At 36.1% G+C, this 19442-nt stretch overlaps 1 protein-coding gene across 2 annotated transcripts in view; it reads left to right on the top strand.

Moving 5' to 3' along the window:
• The window catches only part of LOC122800825 (procollagen-lysine,2-oxoglutarate 5-dioxygenase 2-like), an 816734-nt gene that overhangs the window by 639673 nt on the left and 157619 nt on the right, over window positions 1-19442 (top strand). For both annotated transcript variants that reach the window (XM_044070112.1, XM_044070111.1), the window contains one exon: window positions 3298-3411. In XM_044070112.1, the coding sequence (XP_043926047.1) occupies window positions 3298-3411 (114 nt within the window). The remainder of the gene's footprint in view (window positions 1-3297; window positions 3412-19442) is intronic.

Here is a 19442-nt window from a genome sequence, read left to right as displayed (position 1 = left end):
ACTGCTTCTGCATCGGACCACGCGGCAAAAAAGACTGAGGAAATGACATCGGTCATGCGCATTTGTACCCTGACGTCCTGACGTCAGACTAATGCGCCTTGACCGACGTCAGCCTTATACTTTGGTATTCGGGCCGACTGGGACAGCGGACTACCCAAGTGTCAGGACTGCAGCAATGTGAGATGAAGAACATCTTCAGGACCTGAGGCTTGATTCTCGCTTATTGGCACTAATGGATAAGGTTTCTGTATTATCTTTTACATGTGTTTTTTCTTTGCCATCAAAATGTCATAAAACAGTTATGTGACCTTTGAAGGTCGAAAAGTACTCTTCCAAGGTGTCAACATCAATTTTTAAATGTTTGACTCCACAAGAGAGAATGTTAGTGTGCATTCACTCTTGTGGATTCATCATTTTGAATGCAGATTGCACTTTAGTGAGGATCGTGAAATCTACCCTTTCCCTCACTGTAGCGTGACCTTGGAGTTAGTTGTCTAAGTAGCAGGGGGTGTGGGGGGAGCATGGGGGCTTCCCCCCCTGGAAAATGTTCATAGGACATAACTGAAGTCCAGGTAGTTTGTGTAAAATCGACATTCTTGAGTTATCAACTTTCCTAAATTACCACTTTCAGCTATGTGAACGTTCAGCATTTGGATTTTACAACATTCTGAGTCGGGTAAGTGGTGATTCGCACAATTGTGTTATGAGATTTTGATAGTAAACCATTTTTTTTGGTTGACTAGCTTCACTAAAGAAAAAATAATGAACCAGTTGCCTACTTTGTGCCCATTGCCCCCCCCCCCCCCCCCCCAGACACACACACACACACTAGTCCTGGGATCAAAGGAACATTTGGTTTGACTGGTATAAATCAAATAAGCAACTTGTCAGTGTCAATGGCTTAGCATGCAATGCTCTTTCCTCTAGTGCTGGAAGATGAAAAGGTTTCTATTCTCATGCCAGGTGTATGGACATGGATTCCTTTTTTACTTTCAGTACTGATATTGTAGGAGAGTGGTGTGTTACTGACAACAATTACAGAAAAATAGTAGGAGAAGTTTCATAGTGCCCTGGCCAAATTTTCCCTACTCTGAATGCAGTGAGACTAACCCAGACACCAAAGAACAAATAAACAAATAATTAGCAGCATAAGATACCTAGATAAAGTGGCATGACACAAGTCTTGACAACTCATAACACTAATGGCTGCATAATTTGATAAGGGTAATATATTTGCAAATCTGGGTCATTTTTATGGTACTGGGGTAACTTGCAAAGGGTAGTATATTGCACTTTGTTTAGTTTTCCCATGGTTTACTAGATAACATAATAAGCTGTCAGATGGGTCTGATTCTTAATGGACTGGTCCAACAGTTTTCAGTCTGTACAATTATTTTTTTGCACCTTTTATAACATGTTTCTCAGTGCATAATCTCATTCTGTAATTAAAGAATATTACTTCACAGACTTTATGGATAGCATTAACTCCGGTTCTAAACATGTTGGTTTTAACTGCAGTACATAAAGTCAAAATCCAATTGCCTACAAACTGTTGTGTGAAAGCCAAGATTTACTTAATAGGTTGAAAATCTCAGCGTTTGCAGAAAGGAAATATGCAGCTGTGAAGATGTCACACCCTTTGTTATTAAGTATACTAGTATCATCATTGTAGTCTCATACATAAGCAGTAAGTATACAGCTTTACTGCTAGAAAAACACTAACAAACCTAGAAGCTGAAATTCTGAAGAATTCTCTGGTCAGGCATTTGCAGACTATCTTGTGCTCATTCTGGGTATGTCTCATACAGATGTGAGATTGTTAGTCTTATTTATGCACAGTAAGCATGATTTATGTCATATTTATTTTTACATCAGTTAATCCATGACTTTATTATATTTTTCATTGCTGCATTCTGTTACTCAGATTAATCGCCACTCTCCTACATAAATAACAAATAAAGGTCCTAATGATTTCTCTTTGGAAAACATGAAACATATGTAGATCTCATAAGAGACAGTTCAGTTATGGGCAAGAAACATATACTGGGAAGTGTTTGAATCCCCACCCAAAACAATATTCCATTTTAAAGATCATGCTAACATTGGTATAAAATAGTATTGTATATATGCATAATTAAATGTTTTTATTCAAACTTGAAAAGTCATTTTGATTTTTTTCCACATAGATTCATGGGGCAGAGGGATGATAATGACCCAGGCAACCATCATTTGTAAGACAACAGAACAGATTCTAATATCTATTTTCATGAAATCAACTCATTTGTCACATTATTACGATTACTCAGATGAAGTATTGCAGCATAGTAACCACAATTTAAAATCTTAAAATGATGTCCACACAGGAAAAGAGAATTTAACTATATATTTGTGTACGGGTCTTAAACATTTATTAAGTGGAACTTAATAGTTAGTTATTTGACATTTACATTGTATCTTTGATTATAAAAGTCTTCTGCTTTTAATATGTTTCATAAGTGAGCTGTACGGATGAAACATTTGCAGCAGTAGTAAAAATAAAATAATGTTATTTTTTATTTTCTTTGGTACTTTAAGCTTGGCATATAACCTTTTAGCATTTATATGTTATATCTTTTGTTGAAGTTGTTTTTGTTGTTTTTTTCTTTTGTTTGCCACACAGGAACATTTTGAGCTCTTTAATGTGATGTAGCATATGGTGCATGATAAGTAGATTTCCTTTATTAATGCAGGAAAACCCAGATATACACATATCTCTTAGAAACTTGCCTTGCTTTTGTGTAGTTTTTCTTCTCCAATGGTTAAGTTTCCCTTGATCCTCACTGGTCATAAATAGTTAAATGGATGTATATATTTCTATATACAGCTTGAGTAACATTTAACAATGATCTTATTGATGGATAAGACTACAAGTAAGCTACAATAATTAGCAACCGTGTAGATGTTTCCTACAGCAAAGGAGAAACTTGTAGCAGTTTAGAATAATTTATATTTAACTTCAAGAAATTAATTAAGTCATCCCAAAAGATATAACCACATACCAGCACTGAGAGAGGGATTCATTAAAATTCTATTAACTGAAAAAAAATCAGAACTCAAGAGCTGTATGAATGGCATTATTTCTTTTTATTGCTTTGTTTGTTTACCTTGTGTTAGTAACATCTTATTGTCATAATGCTAAACAAAGGTAATTGCTTACATTCTGTACGAAAACATTATGTGACTTTATTGCTATACTTGGTTAGAATGTGAAAAAATACTTTTTAAGTCAGCATTTCTAACTGATATCTTTGTTATTAGGGGGTGTTTATGTACATTGTGAATCGACATGAGTATGGAAGAATTATTTCAACTGCAAATTATAACATCAGTCATTATAATAATGATCTGTGGCAAATCTTTGAGAATCCAGTGGTAAGTCAGAAATGATTATGTTGGCAATGAATAACAAGGATCTATTTTTAATTAAATCAAGGTCACGTGCAGTAGAGTAAGTGGAGTGAAGTCACATACATGCTACATTTTATGCAAGTTCTGTAATTAATTATGCATTCCAGATGTATAGAAAATGTGTGTTATACAAGCCAAAGATGTGCCTATGCTGTATTTTTATAGTGTTGCTATGGCATTTAAATTTGAAGAATGTGAGGAATAAGTAATATAACTTAATTGACAGCATGTGCACAATTAATCCAAGAGCCACAGAGTTGCTTGCCACAACCCATGAACTTGGAGTACTGCCCACTTAACATTTCAGTACGTTTCAAGAGGAGGTCTCTACTTTGGAAGTTCAGTCAGTACTTCTGGAAAGATGCAGCAAACAGACTTACCAATTGGCCTGAAACAGTTTTCTAACAGTAATCTCAGACTTTTGGAATAAAACATCCCATGCAATTATTTAGCTAAGAGGTAAAGAAACATATAAAACAAAACAAAAAAATAAATAATTAAGCATAATCTTTTGTTTATCCAGGTAACATGTTAATTGGAAGTTTCAGGCACCATAAAAACAACCAGAAGTTGGTAAAAACAAAAACTTTTTTGTAAATAAAAACACTAGAATTTGCAGACCTAAATATTATTCTAACAGTAATTAGCCACCCCATCTATAATGTCGTATATCAGAAAATTCCCTGTGTTGGAAATTTGTATTTGTGATAACAAACTTCCTGAATTTTATTAACAAAACCTTAATATTATGTACTTTCTTCCATCTAACCTAAATTTTGCTCCTTCCCTACTACTTGTATACAGCAATATGTGTACAATACCAATGTTATTTTCTTCTCTAAATGATAAAATAGTTGTATATCTCCCACTGCACACATGCATTAATGCACAGTTAGTATGGTTTGTCAATCAATTTTAACATGATTATAACTTTCTCTTTATATCAGTGTCATTTTTATGGAAATGGTACTTATTTAAAAGAGAGTATTTTGGCACCAGCTCTCTGGATGAGATCATACTTCCCCTCAGAATAACAATTAAGTCAGGGTCACAACTCATTTATTTATAAGGAGCAGTTCTCTGATTATATTTCTGTTCCTCTGTGGGTTACGTTCTCAGATTTGTGGGAAATGGCGCAATTATACTCTATTTCTCCAAAGGCATGAAGATAGTCATGGAGAATGTGATTCTTTTTATTAAATTCATTTTACTGACTGGTTAGCAATGCTGGTCAGTATTTATTTAAGGAACTTGTACAAAAAAAAAAAAATCAAAGGAAACAACATTAGTAAGTGACAATGCAGAGCTTAAAGGAAATTGAATGCAGGACTGCAAGTCCTAAATATAAGAAACACAGATGATAACCTTTTGTATATTCACATTTTGCACTACATGTGTTCTTAGCCAAAAGAACATATTCAGTAATGTAGTAATGAGAAACAGAATATACTACTATCTGTTACTTTACATTTAATTCAAAGTATTAGGTAAATCAGACAGCAGACAGTTTGTGCTGAAATGCTAGAATGCATGTGCTCATACAGACATACCTCTCAACCTGGAAACATCAAACATCTGGACAAGGCCCATGAAAAATAGGTACAAATCTGTACGCTGATTAACATAGAATTTGCATACGTAATTATGTAACCCCGCCCACTCCAGTCGAATTTTGGGAAGCCAACTTTCAAATGCAAACTGAAGAATAGACAACGAAAATATGACACCAGAATCCCCCTGCAACCATTCCAGTGTCCCAATACCTGGCTATTTTGTCCCATTTACCATAAACACTAATGTGTGCATATGCATACTGCTTTACTTCTACAATGATTTGAATTTTATGTTTACATTTTATAGCACAATGCACAAACACTAACAGACATCTGCTAAACAAAGCAATAGTGTCTCACAAAGAAAATAGACTTAGCATTAAAACTTTTCTGCCCTTGAAACTCACATTCATTGAAACAGCATTGAAACCCACACCACATTCAAAGAAAATGCATCTGGCCAGTGGTGGATAAAGATTACCTTTGGGCTATTTTCAAATCATTGGCCCCTTGCACACAAAACAAGAAACATAAACATGTTCATACAGCACACTTGTTAGACAGAACGCATTTTAAATTTATTGTTTGAACATTTTTCCAGTAGGCAATGAAACACAATTCATGAACCAATAATGACAAAACTGCCCAATTCAGAACATTTCCATCATAAAAGTCTACTTCCACAACCACACAATATATATATATATATATATATATATATATATATATATATATATATATATAATGACAGTAGTGTAAGCCATAGGCATCTTACACAGCTTCTTGCACTTATTTTCAATTTCAGCCTTTTTTGGGGGGGGGGGTCAAAAGGCCAAAAACCAGGGAAACATTTTAAATATTGCTTGTATAATTTTGGAAAGTTGCTAGAATAAAATATGTTACCACCATGCATTTCACTGCCAAGGATTGAACCCAGGACCCTGTGTACTACAGTCAGAGCAGCAAACCACTATGCCAAATCAGCAGTTTCCTGTAAGATTGGAAGACTGTAACTTAAATGGCTATCATTTAGTGAATTCTGTTCTCACTTCTCACCATAGCTCTCAACCTCTTAGCACAAAAAAACCTGGACAAAGCCAATAATGAGGGAATACAGAATTCACTTCTCACTTATCACCATAGCTGTCAACGTCATAGCACAAAAAACATGGACAAAGTCAATAATGGGGGAATACAGCCCCAAAATAGGGAGAAATTTCAAATACTGATCTTATAAACTTAGAAAATTGCTAGAATAAAAGGTTTTGTGCTACCATTTATTTTCTGAAGACTTTGAAGTCTGAAATTCAAATGCCTGTCATTATTTAGTGAATTCAATCCTTCAGTGATTTGCCACAAAAATCCTGAAAACCACAGATTTTATGAGGAGTCTTGCAGCACTCCTTTCAGACTTCAAGCCAGAAATAAATCCGCAAGCAGGAGGATAATGCAGCAGTCCTTTCTGTTCGCCATGCAGCCAGGAGAACGCAGCAGTCCTTTCCATTCGGTTCACCATGCAGCCAGAAGAAGATAATAAAAAATAAGCATGGCTCGCAAGTGCAGCCAGAAGATAATTTCCCTCCCACTCCATTTGAACAGCCATAAACAAATAGTGAGCCAGTGTGCAAGTGAGCCCTTGAGCTCAAATAACACACAAGAGGACATCAGTTCAAAAAATGGAAAAAAAAAAGCTGGGAGAAATTCGGAAGTGAATGGGTGCCACCTGGGAATCATGGCACCCCATTATTTGGACCCCAAAACTCTGAGTAATTCAGTACAATTAGGAGGTATGCATACAGATCTTGAAATTGATTTGAAGTGATTCAGAAAACTGCTACTTATAAATCAATCAAATTAAAGAAATGTGGTGGGAAAAAATGCTGTTTTGTGTTTATCCAGCAGATCTAATAGTAGTCCATTCAATTAATACCATGATGCACATTTAAATGGATTATGGTATATATATATATATATATATATATATATATATATATATATATATATATATATATATATATATATATATATATATATATATATATACAGCATAAATAGAGGTTACAGATCCACATATTTTTGTTTAAAGGGGGCTTTTCACTTCACATCCATTCAATAACCGAACATCACTTCAAGGCTTAGAGTTCTTAGACTTTTCTTCTTACATCTGTAGCATCGGCATACAACAGATCAGTGTTTTTGTTCCATACTACACTATTATATAGTCTCAGAGTTCTTACACTGTGCTATCTTTAGTATGTGTGCAGTTTATTTCCTCATGCAGAGATTAAAGCACACATAGTGTTTATATTGCAAACATTTGAATTTTCTATACTTCGATGTAGTTCTTGTGTCTAAGTTTGTATTTAGCAGTTTTATGTTTGAAACATATGTTTCTACCTAATAGTATTTCTGCCTGTTATATTATTTAATAAGTCACAGTAAAACACATGGACTTTCATGCTTTTTACATTATGTTTCCTTATCAATGTGCTTTTCCAATTTTATAGACTTGAAAATATTGCAATTAGGACAGTTTTGATATCATACTCGCTCATTCCTCATTGTCTCGTTTGAGGTAGCGCATATGGTTTCTTGCTACATATCATGTATAGCCTTGATGTTAGAATTTGAGGAGATGCAAATCAATACTTACTGGCCTGAGAACAACACTGCTTGTTTTCACTGGTCACTACACAGAGTAAAGTATTAGTTACTGGTTTCTAAAACTGTAGCTAATAATGTTTAATAATGCTCATTATATAAAAGATGAAACTTTGAAGTCTGTCAGCTATCCATGTTCACATAAATAAGATAGTCGACGTTTTGAAAGTTTGAAATTTAGAAGTAGACCCGTATATATATATATATATATATATATATGTATGTACATATATATATATATATATATATATATATATATATATATATATATATATATATATATATATATATATATATATATATATATATATATATATATATATATATATATATATATATATATATATATATATATAATATATATATATATATATATATAAAATATATACTTGTATATATATATATATATATATATATATATATATATATATATATATATATATATATATATATGTATGTATTTATAAACATACAAGTAGGAGGAGGGACTTGCCCCTCTGCAGAAGCCACTAGTCAAAAGTGAAGTATTTTGTTTATTTATTTATTTATGTGAGCAGTTGTGTTTTGGTCACTATTGTTCACTTACTTTGTATTCAAACACTAGTGAGTTTGGTTATCTGATACAGAAACACACACATACATACACATATATATGTGTGTGTATATACGTATATGTATGTTTTATCTTTCTGTCTATCTGTATAGACTATATCTGTATTCTTAAAATGTATTTTATGTTTACATCATAATAGTCTGAATTATACTTATTACAATCACATTGAAGCTGGCCCCCACAGGAGTCAATGTTGTATCTTTTCCTGAATTATATGTCAGAATTATGTTCAAAATATGTGGCATAAAAAGAAATGAATCAAAATGCAATAATAGTGCTATCTTATCCTAAACAAGCTTTGTAGCACAGTATGTTGTACAAAAAGCATGTGTAATACGGGCCCCCTTGAAACAAGCTTCTGTAAGGGAAACACTGACGATCTATATAAAACTTAATTAGGAAATGTAGTAAGCATAATGATTCTTAAGAATTATTAAACAGGAACATTTTTGTTTGCAACTGTGATAAATAACATCCACTGCAAGCCTAAAATCAAAGAGAAAAGCTTTTTAAATGTAGTCTTAAATCTCCAATATCCTCATAATAGTAGGAACATTATTATGTCAAGCAAGTACTTGTTCTATGAGCTGTGCTGTAAGGAATGTGCCCGCTTTATGTTGTATAGATTAGTGAACAAATCAGGTAACATGACAACAAAAATCAGCAGGCTGGAAAAAGTAACAGCTGCAAGCACATAGTTTATTATATCTTGATTTAAAATGGGAAATTCTGTTCTATAAAGCTTAGTAAAGCACATATGTAGTAATGTAATAATGCTGAGAATTTTTATCAGTATTTAGGTTCAAATGTAATGAAATGTTAATGCTAGGTACTTGGTTAGAGAAGAGAAATTAAATGCTGAGCTTAGTACTTTTTGACTGTTAATGCTATTTTTCAGTGACTGTGAACCCGACAGATGATTATTGCTTCACTGTTTACCTGTGTATGTTGAAAGTCAAATTTAAATATAATAGGGTTACCAAAAACACTTGCTGTTGCAGTGGTCACCACCAGCACACATTTTTAAATAACTAATAGGGACACCAGGAAAACATTATGGTTATAATCTCTGTGGGGTACCTGCTGAAATTCATGAATCAAAAGTTTAGATGTTGTAATATCTATCACAGACTACCTCAGCTCAGGATTTCCCACCTTACTGTTATACATGGACAATTTTTCCACATGCCATGAAGGAAATTAATTTAATTTTCTCAATGTTAATGTGTTTATGCAATTAGCCATTCAGTTATGCCTGGCTTCAGTAAAGACAGGAGAGATAAACTGTTGGAATCTAAGAATACTAAATCTTTCTTGAAAAAAATGTCAGTTGGAGTTTTCTTAAAACTGTTGTGGAAGGATAGAATGTTCTATCTCTGCCCTCAGATATAAACAGCAAAACCAACCACAGAAGTACCTCTTGGCTAGACAGCAAAACCACCCACAGAAGCACCTCTTGCCATACAGCACTTTTAATGAAGTACTGTTTCAGTTACTTGGGTCAAACCAGTCTTCAGCAAATGTATCACTTCTGTTCTTTTTCTTTCCTTTCTTTTTATTAATTGAGAAACCATTATTTCAAAATGTTTAAATTGTGTATATTCATTAATACAAATATAGCACAATGCAATAAAAACTTCAGCATCATGCAATAATGCACGTATTTACTTTTTTAAGAAAGATTTTATTGGTATAACATATATGCAATATATACACAGAAAAGAAGAAATTCAGTATTGCACATTGTTATACAGTGTTAGGAATACATTGAATCATCAGGGTAATCTTATACAATTAGTATTATACAATTAGTATATTAAGAGTCTTGGTATTTAAGTAGCAACATCTCAAGGCTGTCCCAACAACTAAAAGTCTTACTATGATTTGTAGATCTTATTCTAATCACTTATTTTTCAGTTGTATGTAGCATTTTTGTTAAATTTAAAAATTCTTTGAACATAGGAACTGAGTTCAATTTTCAGTTTTTTTCTAATAACTTTGTTAGCTACTGCCAGAAGACTCAAAAAACATTTTTTGTTGTGTGGTTTTTACAAATAAAGGAAGTGGAACATTTATTAGTATTACTGAGCTTGTTAAAGAACAATTATCAGACCATAACCCTTTAAAAACATATTTATCTCTTTCCAATATACATTTAATTTTTCACAATCCATAAACATGTGTGCCCAATCATCTTTTACATCTTTACCACATTTCCAGGAAACTGAAGAAGTCATTTTATTAAATTTATAGATTTTATATGGACTAATAAACTTGAGGAAGTTTGAGTGACTGACTTAAGTAACAAAGTTTTATTCTTAACATCAATTGAGTCACTCAGTCTACTACGATCAAAAAGTTCAAAATTTTGCATCAACATTATTATTTATAATTAACTTATACAACTTGGGGCAAGCTTCCATTGTAGGTCAATTTACCTTTGATTGTATTCATATACTCATATAATGGAGACTAGTGTTCTGTTCCTCTTCACTCATTATCTACAAATTGATTTAATTTCTTACTCATGGATAATATTAACAGATTAACAAATTCATCCAATGTATAGTCTTTTCTTTAAATATTCTCTCTACTTAGCTTTTCTTTTTCAAAGTAATCAGGGCATAATACTAAATCCATTCCTTTTTAGTAAATTAATTTTAACACTGTCCAGAGTTTCCTTAAATGAAGAAGTGTGTGTAAACGTAAAGCACAACAATTCCCGTTTGATATTAATGGGGTTTTCAAAACATATTTCTTAACTGTTTTTAAGAATTGATTTCATATATGCAAGACTAAAAACTGAAATTAATTCCTTTCTAAGGTAAATTTTATTAGCTAGAGGAAGGAATTGTTACATATTTCTAATTTACCAACTGTAAGACGGCAACCCACCGTCTATGCTATGATTTATAATGCAGCGAGTGAAACCACGACTCGAACCAGGAAAAATGTTTAATAGCAAAGTTCTCACAAATTAGCAAATCCAAAATGTTGTGGGTTAAGCGCTTTCATCTAAACAAGCAGACTTCATCAGAACAAATAAAACAGTTTGTACACTTCCATTTAAAAACGTTTTGGCGCCACAATATCGTTGCTCAGATTTAAAGTGCTAGTGCAACATAATAACAAAACTATGTAACTAATGGTACTATAATCTCGTAACATTTCATTGCATTTTATTAACAAATGTGAGCTATTACCCTAAAGCTACTTTACTCTAATATATTAATAATAAACATAATATTAATAGTAAATAAAACTTTAAAACCTTAAAAACACAATTATTGGGAATAAATAAAACTTGGTATAATATGTATATTGTATAAAACATGTTTATATAGAGAGAACATATGAAGTACTTCAGTGCAAATCGTATACTAGTAAATAGTCTTGAATATTTTATAATAACAGCAAAAAAGGTTTTATAGAAATAAAGTCATTAATCCCTGGTTCCCTAGTGGCATCTGTCAAAATTTGCCATACACTTTCTCTTATATATATATATATATATATATATATATATATATATATATATATATATATATATATATATATATATATATATATATATATATATATATATATATATATATATATAATATAGCACAGCATGGAGTGTAATATCTGTCTCTTCCAAGAAAAATTGCAAAAGAAATTATCTTTATTCCCTATTGAACCCAGGCACTTTTGAATACCATTAAAGGTACAGTGTTTCTGTGTCACTGAGTAACATGTGATTTTCATGTACCTAAACATAACATTATATGTTAGTATTATAGTAAAGGATTACATAAGGAGTTAATTATTACAGTTGTATAAGAAAGCAGTATGCATATTTATGGAATATATCAAGACATGACTCAAAAAGATGTGCCAGAGATGGACTTTAGAAAAGTATTCCATTTTGGCAATCAACTGTACTACTTAGCCAACTGTGGTATGCATAGCTCTATGTACATTATTTTCCATTAACTGTTAAAAATGATCATCTGACAAAGTCACCCAGCACTGTATATGTATGAAGTGTGAACAAGCTATGGACTTGTGCAGATGTCCATTGTGCATACAGCTGCAGTCATAACAGATGGGTTCTCCTCGTATTCCAAAGTCTAGGTCCACTTCTTCCCTGACATCAGTGCAACAGGGGTATAAAGGAACCAGCCGACACCATTTTCTTCAGTCTTTCTTGCCGTGCGGTGCCCAAAGCAGAAGCAGTTCGCAAGTGCCGGTCAGCCAGCTCCTGAAATTACGAAAATTTTGAAACTGAAGTCTTCTTGAAAGCTAAGTACCCGAAACTTTTCTTGCCTCAGACCGATGTCAGACAAAGTTAATAATTGTATTTCATGTGGGAAGCAAATACTGCATAAGGATTTCCATTCCCTCTGTATACCTTGTTTAGGCCCAGACCGTGCTACATTCAACAAAGCATTATTTTGGAAAACATTTAACTATATATACTCCGACTCCAGTTCTGTCTAAAAGGACCGACACGACACCACGCCAAAGCCGACTACACGTGGTCCGGTTCTCAGCGCCTACACAGCCCCTGACTACCGGCGACACTTCATTGGCGGTGTCTCCTGTACCGGCCCACACCCGACTACAGATACGAAGCCACTCTTGGCGTTGAACCTCAAAATGTGGACAGGTCTACCTCCACTCAAGGTGTCTTCAGACCTTCCTCTTCTTTCTCCATCAAGGCTTTCACTAAGTCTAAAGCAGCCATGCATTCTAAGAGACAAGCTACACAGGGCCCATCTCCAGGCCCCATGCCTAAAAAACAGAAGCTTAAGATGGCTGAGGATTTAATTACTCTTATCAGGGGTTCTCAACCCCCTCCGGACAAAAGGCCCAGAGTGGAGGAAGAATCCCCCTCCTCTGATCAGGGCTCCATTATTTCAGAGCACTCTGATGATCAGGAACATTCTTACTCCCCTTTTGAAGACTCTGATGCGGAGGAGTCCATTCCTTCTGTATCCCCCCCAGAGGATTACTCATTTGGGGAAACTTTGCATACCTTAAGGGAACACTTCCACTGGGAAGGCCAAGATTATTTAGATTCCAAGAAAAGGCTTAGGGAATTTCTCTTGCTACCTCAGCACAGGCCTCTGGCTATACCTCCTGTCTTGGACATCTTAGATGATGTTTACTCGGAGGCCTGCCTTAACCTGGACTCTCTGCCTCCAGCCCCAGTCAAGCCTGACAGGTACTACAGGGTTCCTGACTCACACCAATTTCTATACAAAAGCCATGCTGCTGACCCAGAAACCATCTCACAGGGCCCCAAGGGAATTAAGGCCTCCACTGCTAAAAATCCATTACCTTCCGAGAGAGATTCCAGATCCTTAGAAAGGTGGGGAAAAAAGGTATATACCTCGGCTACCTTAACCATGAGGGCCTTAAACTGTCAGTTCCATATGCTAAAATACCAACAGTTTTTGTTATCACAATTGAAAAGTAAAATGTCACAACCTGAACAACCAGACTTGAAGGAGTTGCAGGATTTGATGCATAGTGCAGAACAAGTGGGTAAGCATACCTTACAATGTGGTTTTGATGCTCTAGAGGCCTCATGTAGAGCTGCTGTTACAGGATCAGTCATACTTAGACATGCCTGGCTCAAGGAACAAACCTTGCCTGATCATGTCAAAGCTAAATTACTAGATGCCCCTCTACAAAAGGATGTATTATTTGGTGCTAATGCTGAGGAAGTATTAAGGAAAATGGAGGAAAAGGCTAAATCAATGCAAACTGTGAAAGATTTTCTACAGGTACAACCCTCACGTTTCAGTAGAAATTGGCCTTCCAAAAATTGTTCCTTTCCAGCCACGGACCGACCCCAAAGAGGCAGATACAGGTGCCCGAGGGGCAGAGGACAATCCCAAGGATCATTTAGAGGCAGACAAAGAGGTGGTGAGGATAACTCGCAATCATTCAGAAAGCAAGCCCAATGACTTTGCACGTCAAACAAGACTCAAATGGCAGTCCCCTTAGGAGGAAAGCTGGCATTATTTTCAAAAAATTGGCATATTGTCACAAAAGACAAATGGATCCTGGACATTATAAACAGAGGCTACAGATTCAATTTTCACACCCTTCCAAAAATGAGAGGCATGCCAAACTGCCACACAATCAAAGGGCAGAGGCACAAAGGCAAATTACAGATCTCATGGACATGAAAGCTATTCAAGAGGTACCTACGAACAAGGTCAAGGTTTTTATTCCAGACTATTCCTGGTACCAAGGAAGGGAAAAGATTGGAGACCTATTTTGGACCTATCCATCCTAAACACATTTCTCAAAATTCAAGATGCTCACCTTACAGCAGCTTCTTCCCATGCTGGGCAAGGAGTCTTGGCTGGTAACATTGCACCTCAAGGAGGCATACCTGCATGTCCCAATCAGACAAAATTGCAGAAGATACCTCAGATTTCTTGCAGGTTCAACCCATTATCAATTCTCTGCATTGCCCTTTGGCTTATCTACTGCACCCAGAGTATTCACGAAATGCCTGGCATCAGTAATTGCCTACTGCAGACTTCAAGGGATACAAATATACCCTATTTAGACGACTGCCTGATCCAAGCGGACAGCAAGCACATTCTTCTGAAACATCTGGCTTATGTAATAATGTTGTTGAACTCTCTGGGATACACAGTCAACAAAACAAAATCAAGACTAATACCTGCCAACTTGGACACAAACACCCAGATGGCCTACCGAAGCAGGGGCAACTAGCTCAATACTTCAGAGCACTATCAAATTGCACCAGGCTGACTGCAAGGAAAATCCTGCAGGCTCTGGGATTCATGGCATCTTGCATCTTACTAATCCCATGTGCAAAGCTGCATATGAGGAAACTTCAGTAGTACCTGAAAAACCTATGGTCTCAACACAGCCACAGTTTGGAAACAATAATACCACTAATTCCATGTCTACAAAAGGAATTTCTGTGGTGGGCTCAAGCATGCCAAACAAACACAGGTCTTCCATTCAGCAAGCCTCAAGCAAATCAAGTCATCACAACAGATGCCTCGGACTCACATGACAGATTGGTGCATTCAGGGCAAATGGTCCCAAAAAGAAATGCACCTTCACATCAATCAAAAGGAAATGCTAGCAGTAGTAAATGCTATTATAGCTTTCAAGGACCTTCTGCAACCAGGTCAACTATTGATAAGAACGGACAACACCACAGTTATGTGGTACATAAACAAACAGGGAGGAACACATTCATACCTCCTATGGAGACTGGCCATGTCACTTTGGAACATGGCCATGGACTTACAAATTGAACTACAAGCACAGTACTTGCCAGGCAAGGAAAACACGCTGGAAGACAACCTAAGCAGAAATATGACAGATCCACACGAATGGAAGTTGCATCCAAAAGTTTTTACAGAAATAATCCAAGCATGGGGAAGGCCAGACATAGATCTCTTTGCCTCCCACAAAAATCATCAATTGACAAAATTTTGCTCAAGGATTTTCCATCCAAAGGCCTGGAGAGTGGACGCTCTCTCTTTCAGTTGGACATCAATGACAGTTTATGCCTTCCCACCTCTTCCTCTGCTGCCCAAAGTTCTATTGAAAACCAGAGCAGACAGACCAAAGACGATTCTCATTGCTCCAGACTGGCCAAGACAACACTGGTACCCACTCCTGAGGAGCCTGACAGATTCCCCACCATGGACCCTGCCTCTAATGCCTCTTCTCCTGACTCAGCACAGCTTCAAAACTCTTCACAGCCAGCTAAAAACACTGAATCTAGCTGCATGGAAGATTCCTTAGCATCACAACAGACCCTACTCTCCAAGGAGGTGCAGGATGTCATTTTTGAGGCCAGAAGGCCATCAACTAGAAAAGCTTACTTTGCAAAATGGAAACGGTTTTGTGTCTGGAATGAGAAAAAGGGCCAGGATCCTGGACAACTGAATTTACCTCAAATACTACAGTATCTAGCTGAGCTGCTAAGCAGTGGACTTTCATTCTCCTCCATCAAAATCCATGCCTCAGCCATTTCTGCAGAATACAACACTGATCTGCCCTTATTCTCTCACCCTCTCTTAAGACAGTTCCTCAGAGGGGCTAAGAATCTAAGACCCCCAAGAAAACAACCAATACCTGCTTGGGATCTCAATTTCATTCTGGAAAAACTGACCTTGCCTCCCTTTGAGCCAGCTGCCTCATCAGATTTGCAATATTTGTCCTGGAAAACAGCTTTCCTTCTGGCTATTACCTCAGCTCGTAGAGTTTCAGAACTAGTTTCAGAACTACAAGCTCTCATGGCTGTGCAGCCTTTTATCATCTTCCATCAGGACAGTTTCGTCCTTTATGCCTAAAGTGGTATCCAAGGTAGCTTTGAATCAGGCCATACACTTACCTACGTTTTATCCTAATCCTCAAAACAAAGGGGAGAGATTACTACATTCTTTGGACATCCACAGACAACTGCGTTATTATTTGGACAGAACAAAGCCTTTCAGAAAATCAGAACAGCTCTTTGTGTCCTATGCTGTAGGAGCTCAAGGAAAGCCAATTTCCAAACAGACAATCTCAAAATGGATAGCCGCTATTCTTTTCATGGCAAAACTGTACCTACAGGCATCAGATCTCACTCCACAAGGGCCACAGCTACCTCTGCAGCTTTCCTCAGAGGAGTTCCTACCAAAGATATTTTGGAAGCAGCCACTTGGAGTTTTGTGCATACCTTCTTCAAGCACTACCACCTACCATTATACTCCAAAACTAGAGCAGGCTTTGCCACTGCAGTCTTGCAGGACATCTTGGCTCCTCCTAGTTCCACCTAGTGCCTACCACCCCTTTCTTAGCTTTGGGATTCTACCCATCTGTTATGACTGCAGCTGTATGCACGATGAACATAGTACAGTTTTGTACCTACCATAAATGTAGATGTTTCCTTCCCCTCTTGGGACAGGCCTATAGGCTAACACATCCTCATACAACCTGATTGGGGTATTCATTTATGATGTATTTGCTTGCAACTACTGTATTTTGATTATATTGCATTGCTTTATTACACAAATTTATGCATTGCCTTCCTTCTGGGGACACCTGACATCTGGGGCAAGAAAAACTGAAGAAAATTGCATCGGCTGGTTCTTTTATACCCGACCTAGACTTCAGGAGAACCCATCTGTTATGACTGCAGCTGTATTAGCACTCGAACATCTACATTTATGGTAGGTACAAAACCGTACTTTCTAGTAGGTCTGGTGTTTCATTTGTGGATTGGTTCCAGTGAGTGCTAGCATTGTAATCCATTGTTTCATATTCCTTCTTTTCATCTATCACTTCTACCATCTGTTCTAGTATTGAATAAATTGATTTTCAGAGGCTACTATGTCTTGTCTTGTTGCTTTGTGGTATGTCTCTCCTTTTCTTTTATAGGCATGTTACCATTAGATTGCTATCTCATTTACTGTTTGGAGGCAGACACTGTCATGGCTTCATGTTTGGGGGGGTGGTCTAATGGTTAAGGTGTTTGCCTTACAAACACAAAGTGCAGGGTTTGAGTCTCACAAAGGATAATTGGCTAGGCACAAAATGGCTCGCAAGGGCAGTTAGCCTAGTACTAATCTATGAACCTATATGGCAAAGAGGTCACAGTCGCTGGTATATCTGCTTTTCTCCTTTGCTTATCTTCATACAGAGATCTGTTGTAGTATTTCCATTGTATTTCAGACCCAGATATCCAGTTTTCATATTGTAATTAGACAGAAACATATCTTTGATCCATTTTCTTTGTATAAATGGAGAAAAAGGTTGCTTTTCAAAAATTAATATTTTGACAAGGCTTCCATCTTATCAAAGAGACACACAAACATTACTTAGATTATTTATTTCTTTGTCCTGACTTCACACAATTAGATTCTTTGCAGAAGCCTTCCACACTTTCAGAATTTCATGGAATTAAACAGAAAAAAACAAAAACAAAAAACAAACTTACTTATTATTGCTATTTGTTTATTATTTACTTATTTGTTGGCATTTGACTACTGGGAAAGTCTGACTGGGTAGAAGCCCATTTTCAGTGTGGGCTAGGGAGAAAAGCTCCAAATTACTACAAAAAATTTTAAGAACAATAATTTTACAATCTTCAAAAATAAAACAAAAACATCTGCTGTTTAAATAATTATAACAAATTAGACATAATATAAAAAGTTAGTTAAGAACTGATACAAAACTGTCATCATCATCATCTTCTTTCGGCTGTTCCAGTTAGGGGTCACCACAGCAGATCACCTATTTCCATTTCTTCCTGTCCTCTGCATCTTGCTCTGTCACACCAACCACCTGCATGTCCTCTCCATCCATAAACCTTATCTTAGGCCTTCCTCTTTCTGTAAAAATATATAAACTCCTGATCACTAAAGGATGCTCAACCTAACAAAAATGTTTAGAAAATAAGCAGAGCTAGGCCACCAGGGAGAAACATTTATTATACAATGACCCCCCATTAGTATTCCAAAACGTGCATGCTGATTGGTCAGCATGCACGTTGTAAATCAGAGTTATAGTAATGGAAAAAGGTCCGGTCGCCTGGACTTTTTCCATTAGTATAACTCTTTTTTTTTTTTTTTACAGCAACGGAGAACGCTGTAAAAATGAGTTTAACATAGCGAGACAGCTTTTAAAAAAAGCAATGGAGCATCTCTGATGCTTTTTTTAAAGCTGTCTCGCTATGTTAAACCCATTTAACATAGCGAGACACTTTAAAAAGCAATGGAGATCTTGCTTTCTCCATTGCTTTTTTCAAAACTGTCTCGCTATGTTAAATGGGTTTAACCTAGCGAGACATCTTTAAAAAGCAGCGGAGATTCTCCGTTGCTTTCTGTCTCGCTATGTTAAACTCGTTTAACATAGTGAGACAGGTTGTAAAAAGCAACGGAGATCTTGCTTTCTCCATTGTTTTTGCCCACAGCTCTGATGTACTGAGTAAGTATACACATGCGCAGTACATGAGAACTGCTGCAAAATACCAGACAGCTGCGGAAGGGCAGCAAGGAGTAATTATTTTTTTTCTTAAATAATGTCGTTGTATAATAGCAATAACCCACTTCTGGGTGTGAGTTATGCTGGATTTACCCACGGTTGGCTGTGTTTGGCCACTCGGGCTTCACCCTCATGACCAAACCACACCA

This window comes from Protopterus annectens, chromosome 4.part1 (genome assembly GCF_019279795.1).
Source record: "Protopterus annectens isolate FY-2018-M chromosome 4.part1, PAN1.0, whole genome shotgun sequence".
Lineage (NCBI taxonomy): Eukaryota > Metazoa > Chordata > Ceratodontiformes > Protopteridae > Protopterus > Protopterus annectens.
Note: the sequence above shows the minus strand (reverse complement) of the source record. Positions and strands in the feature narration are given on the sequence as shown.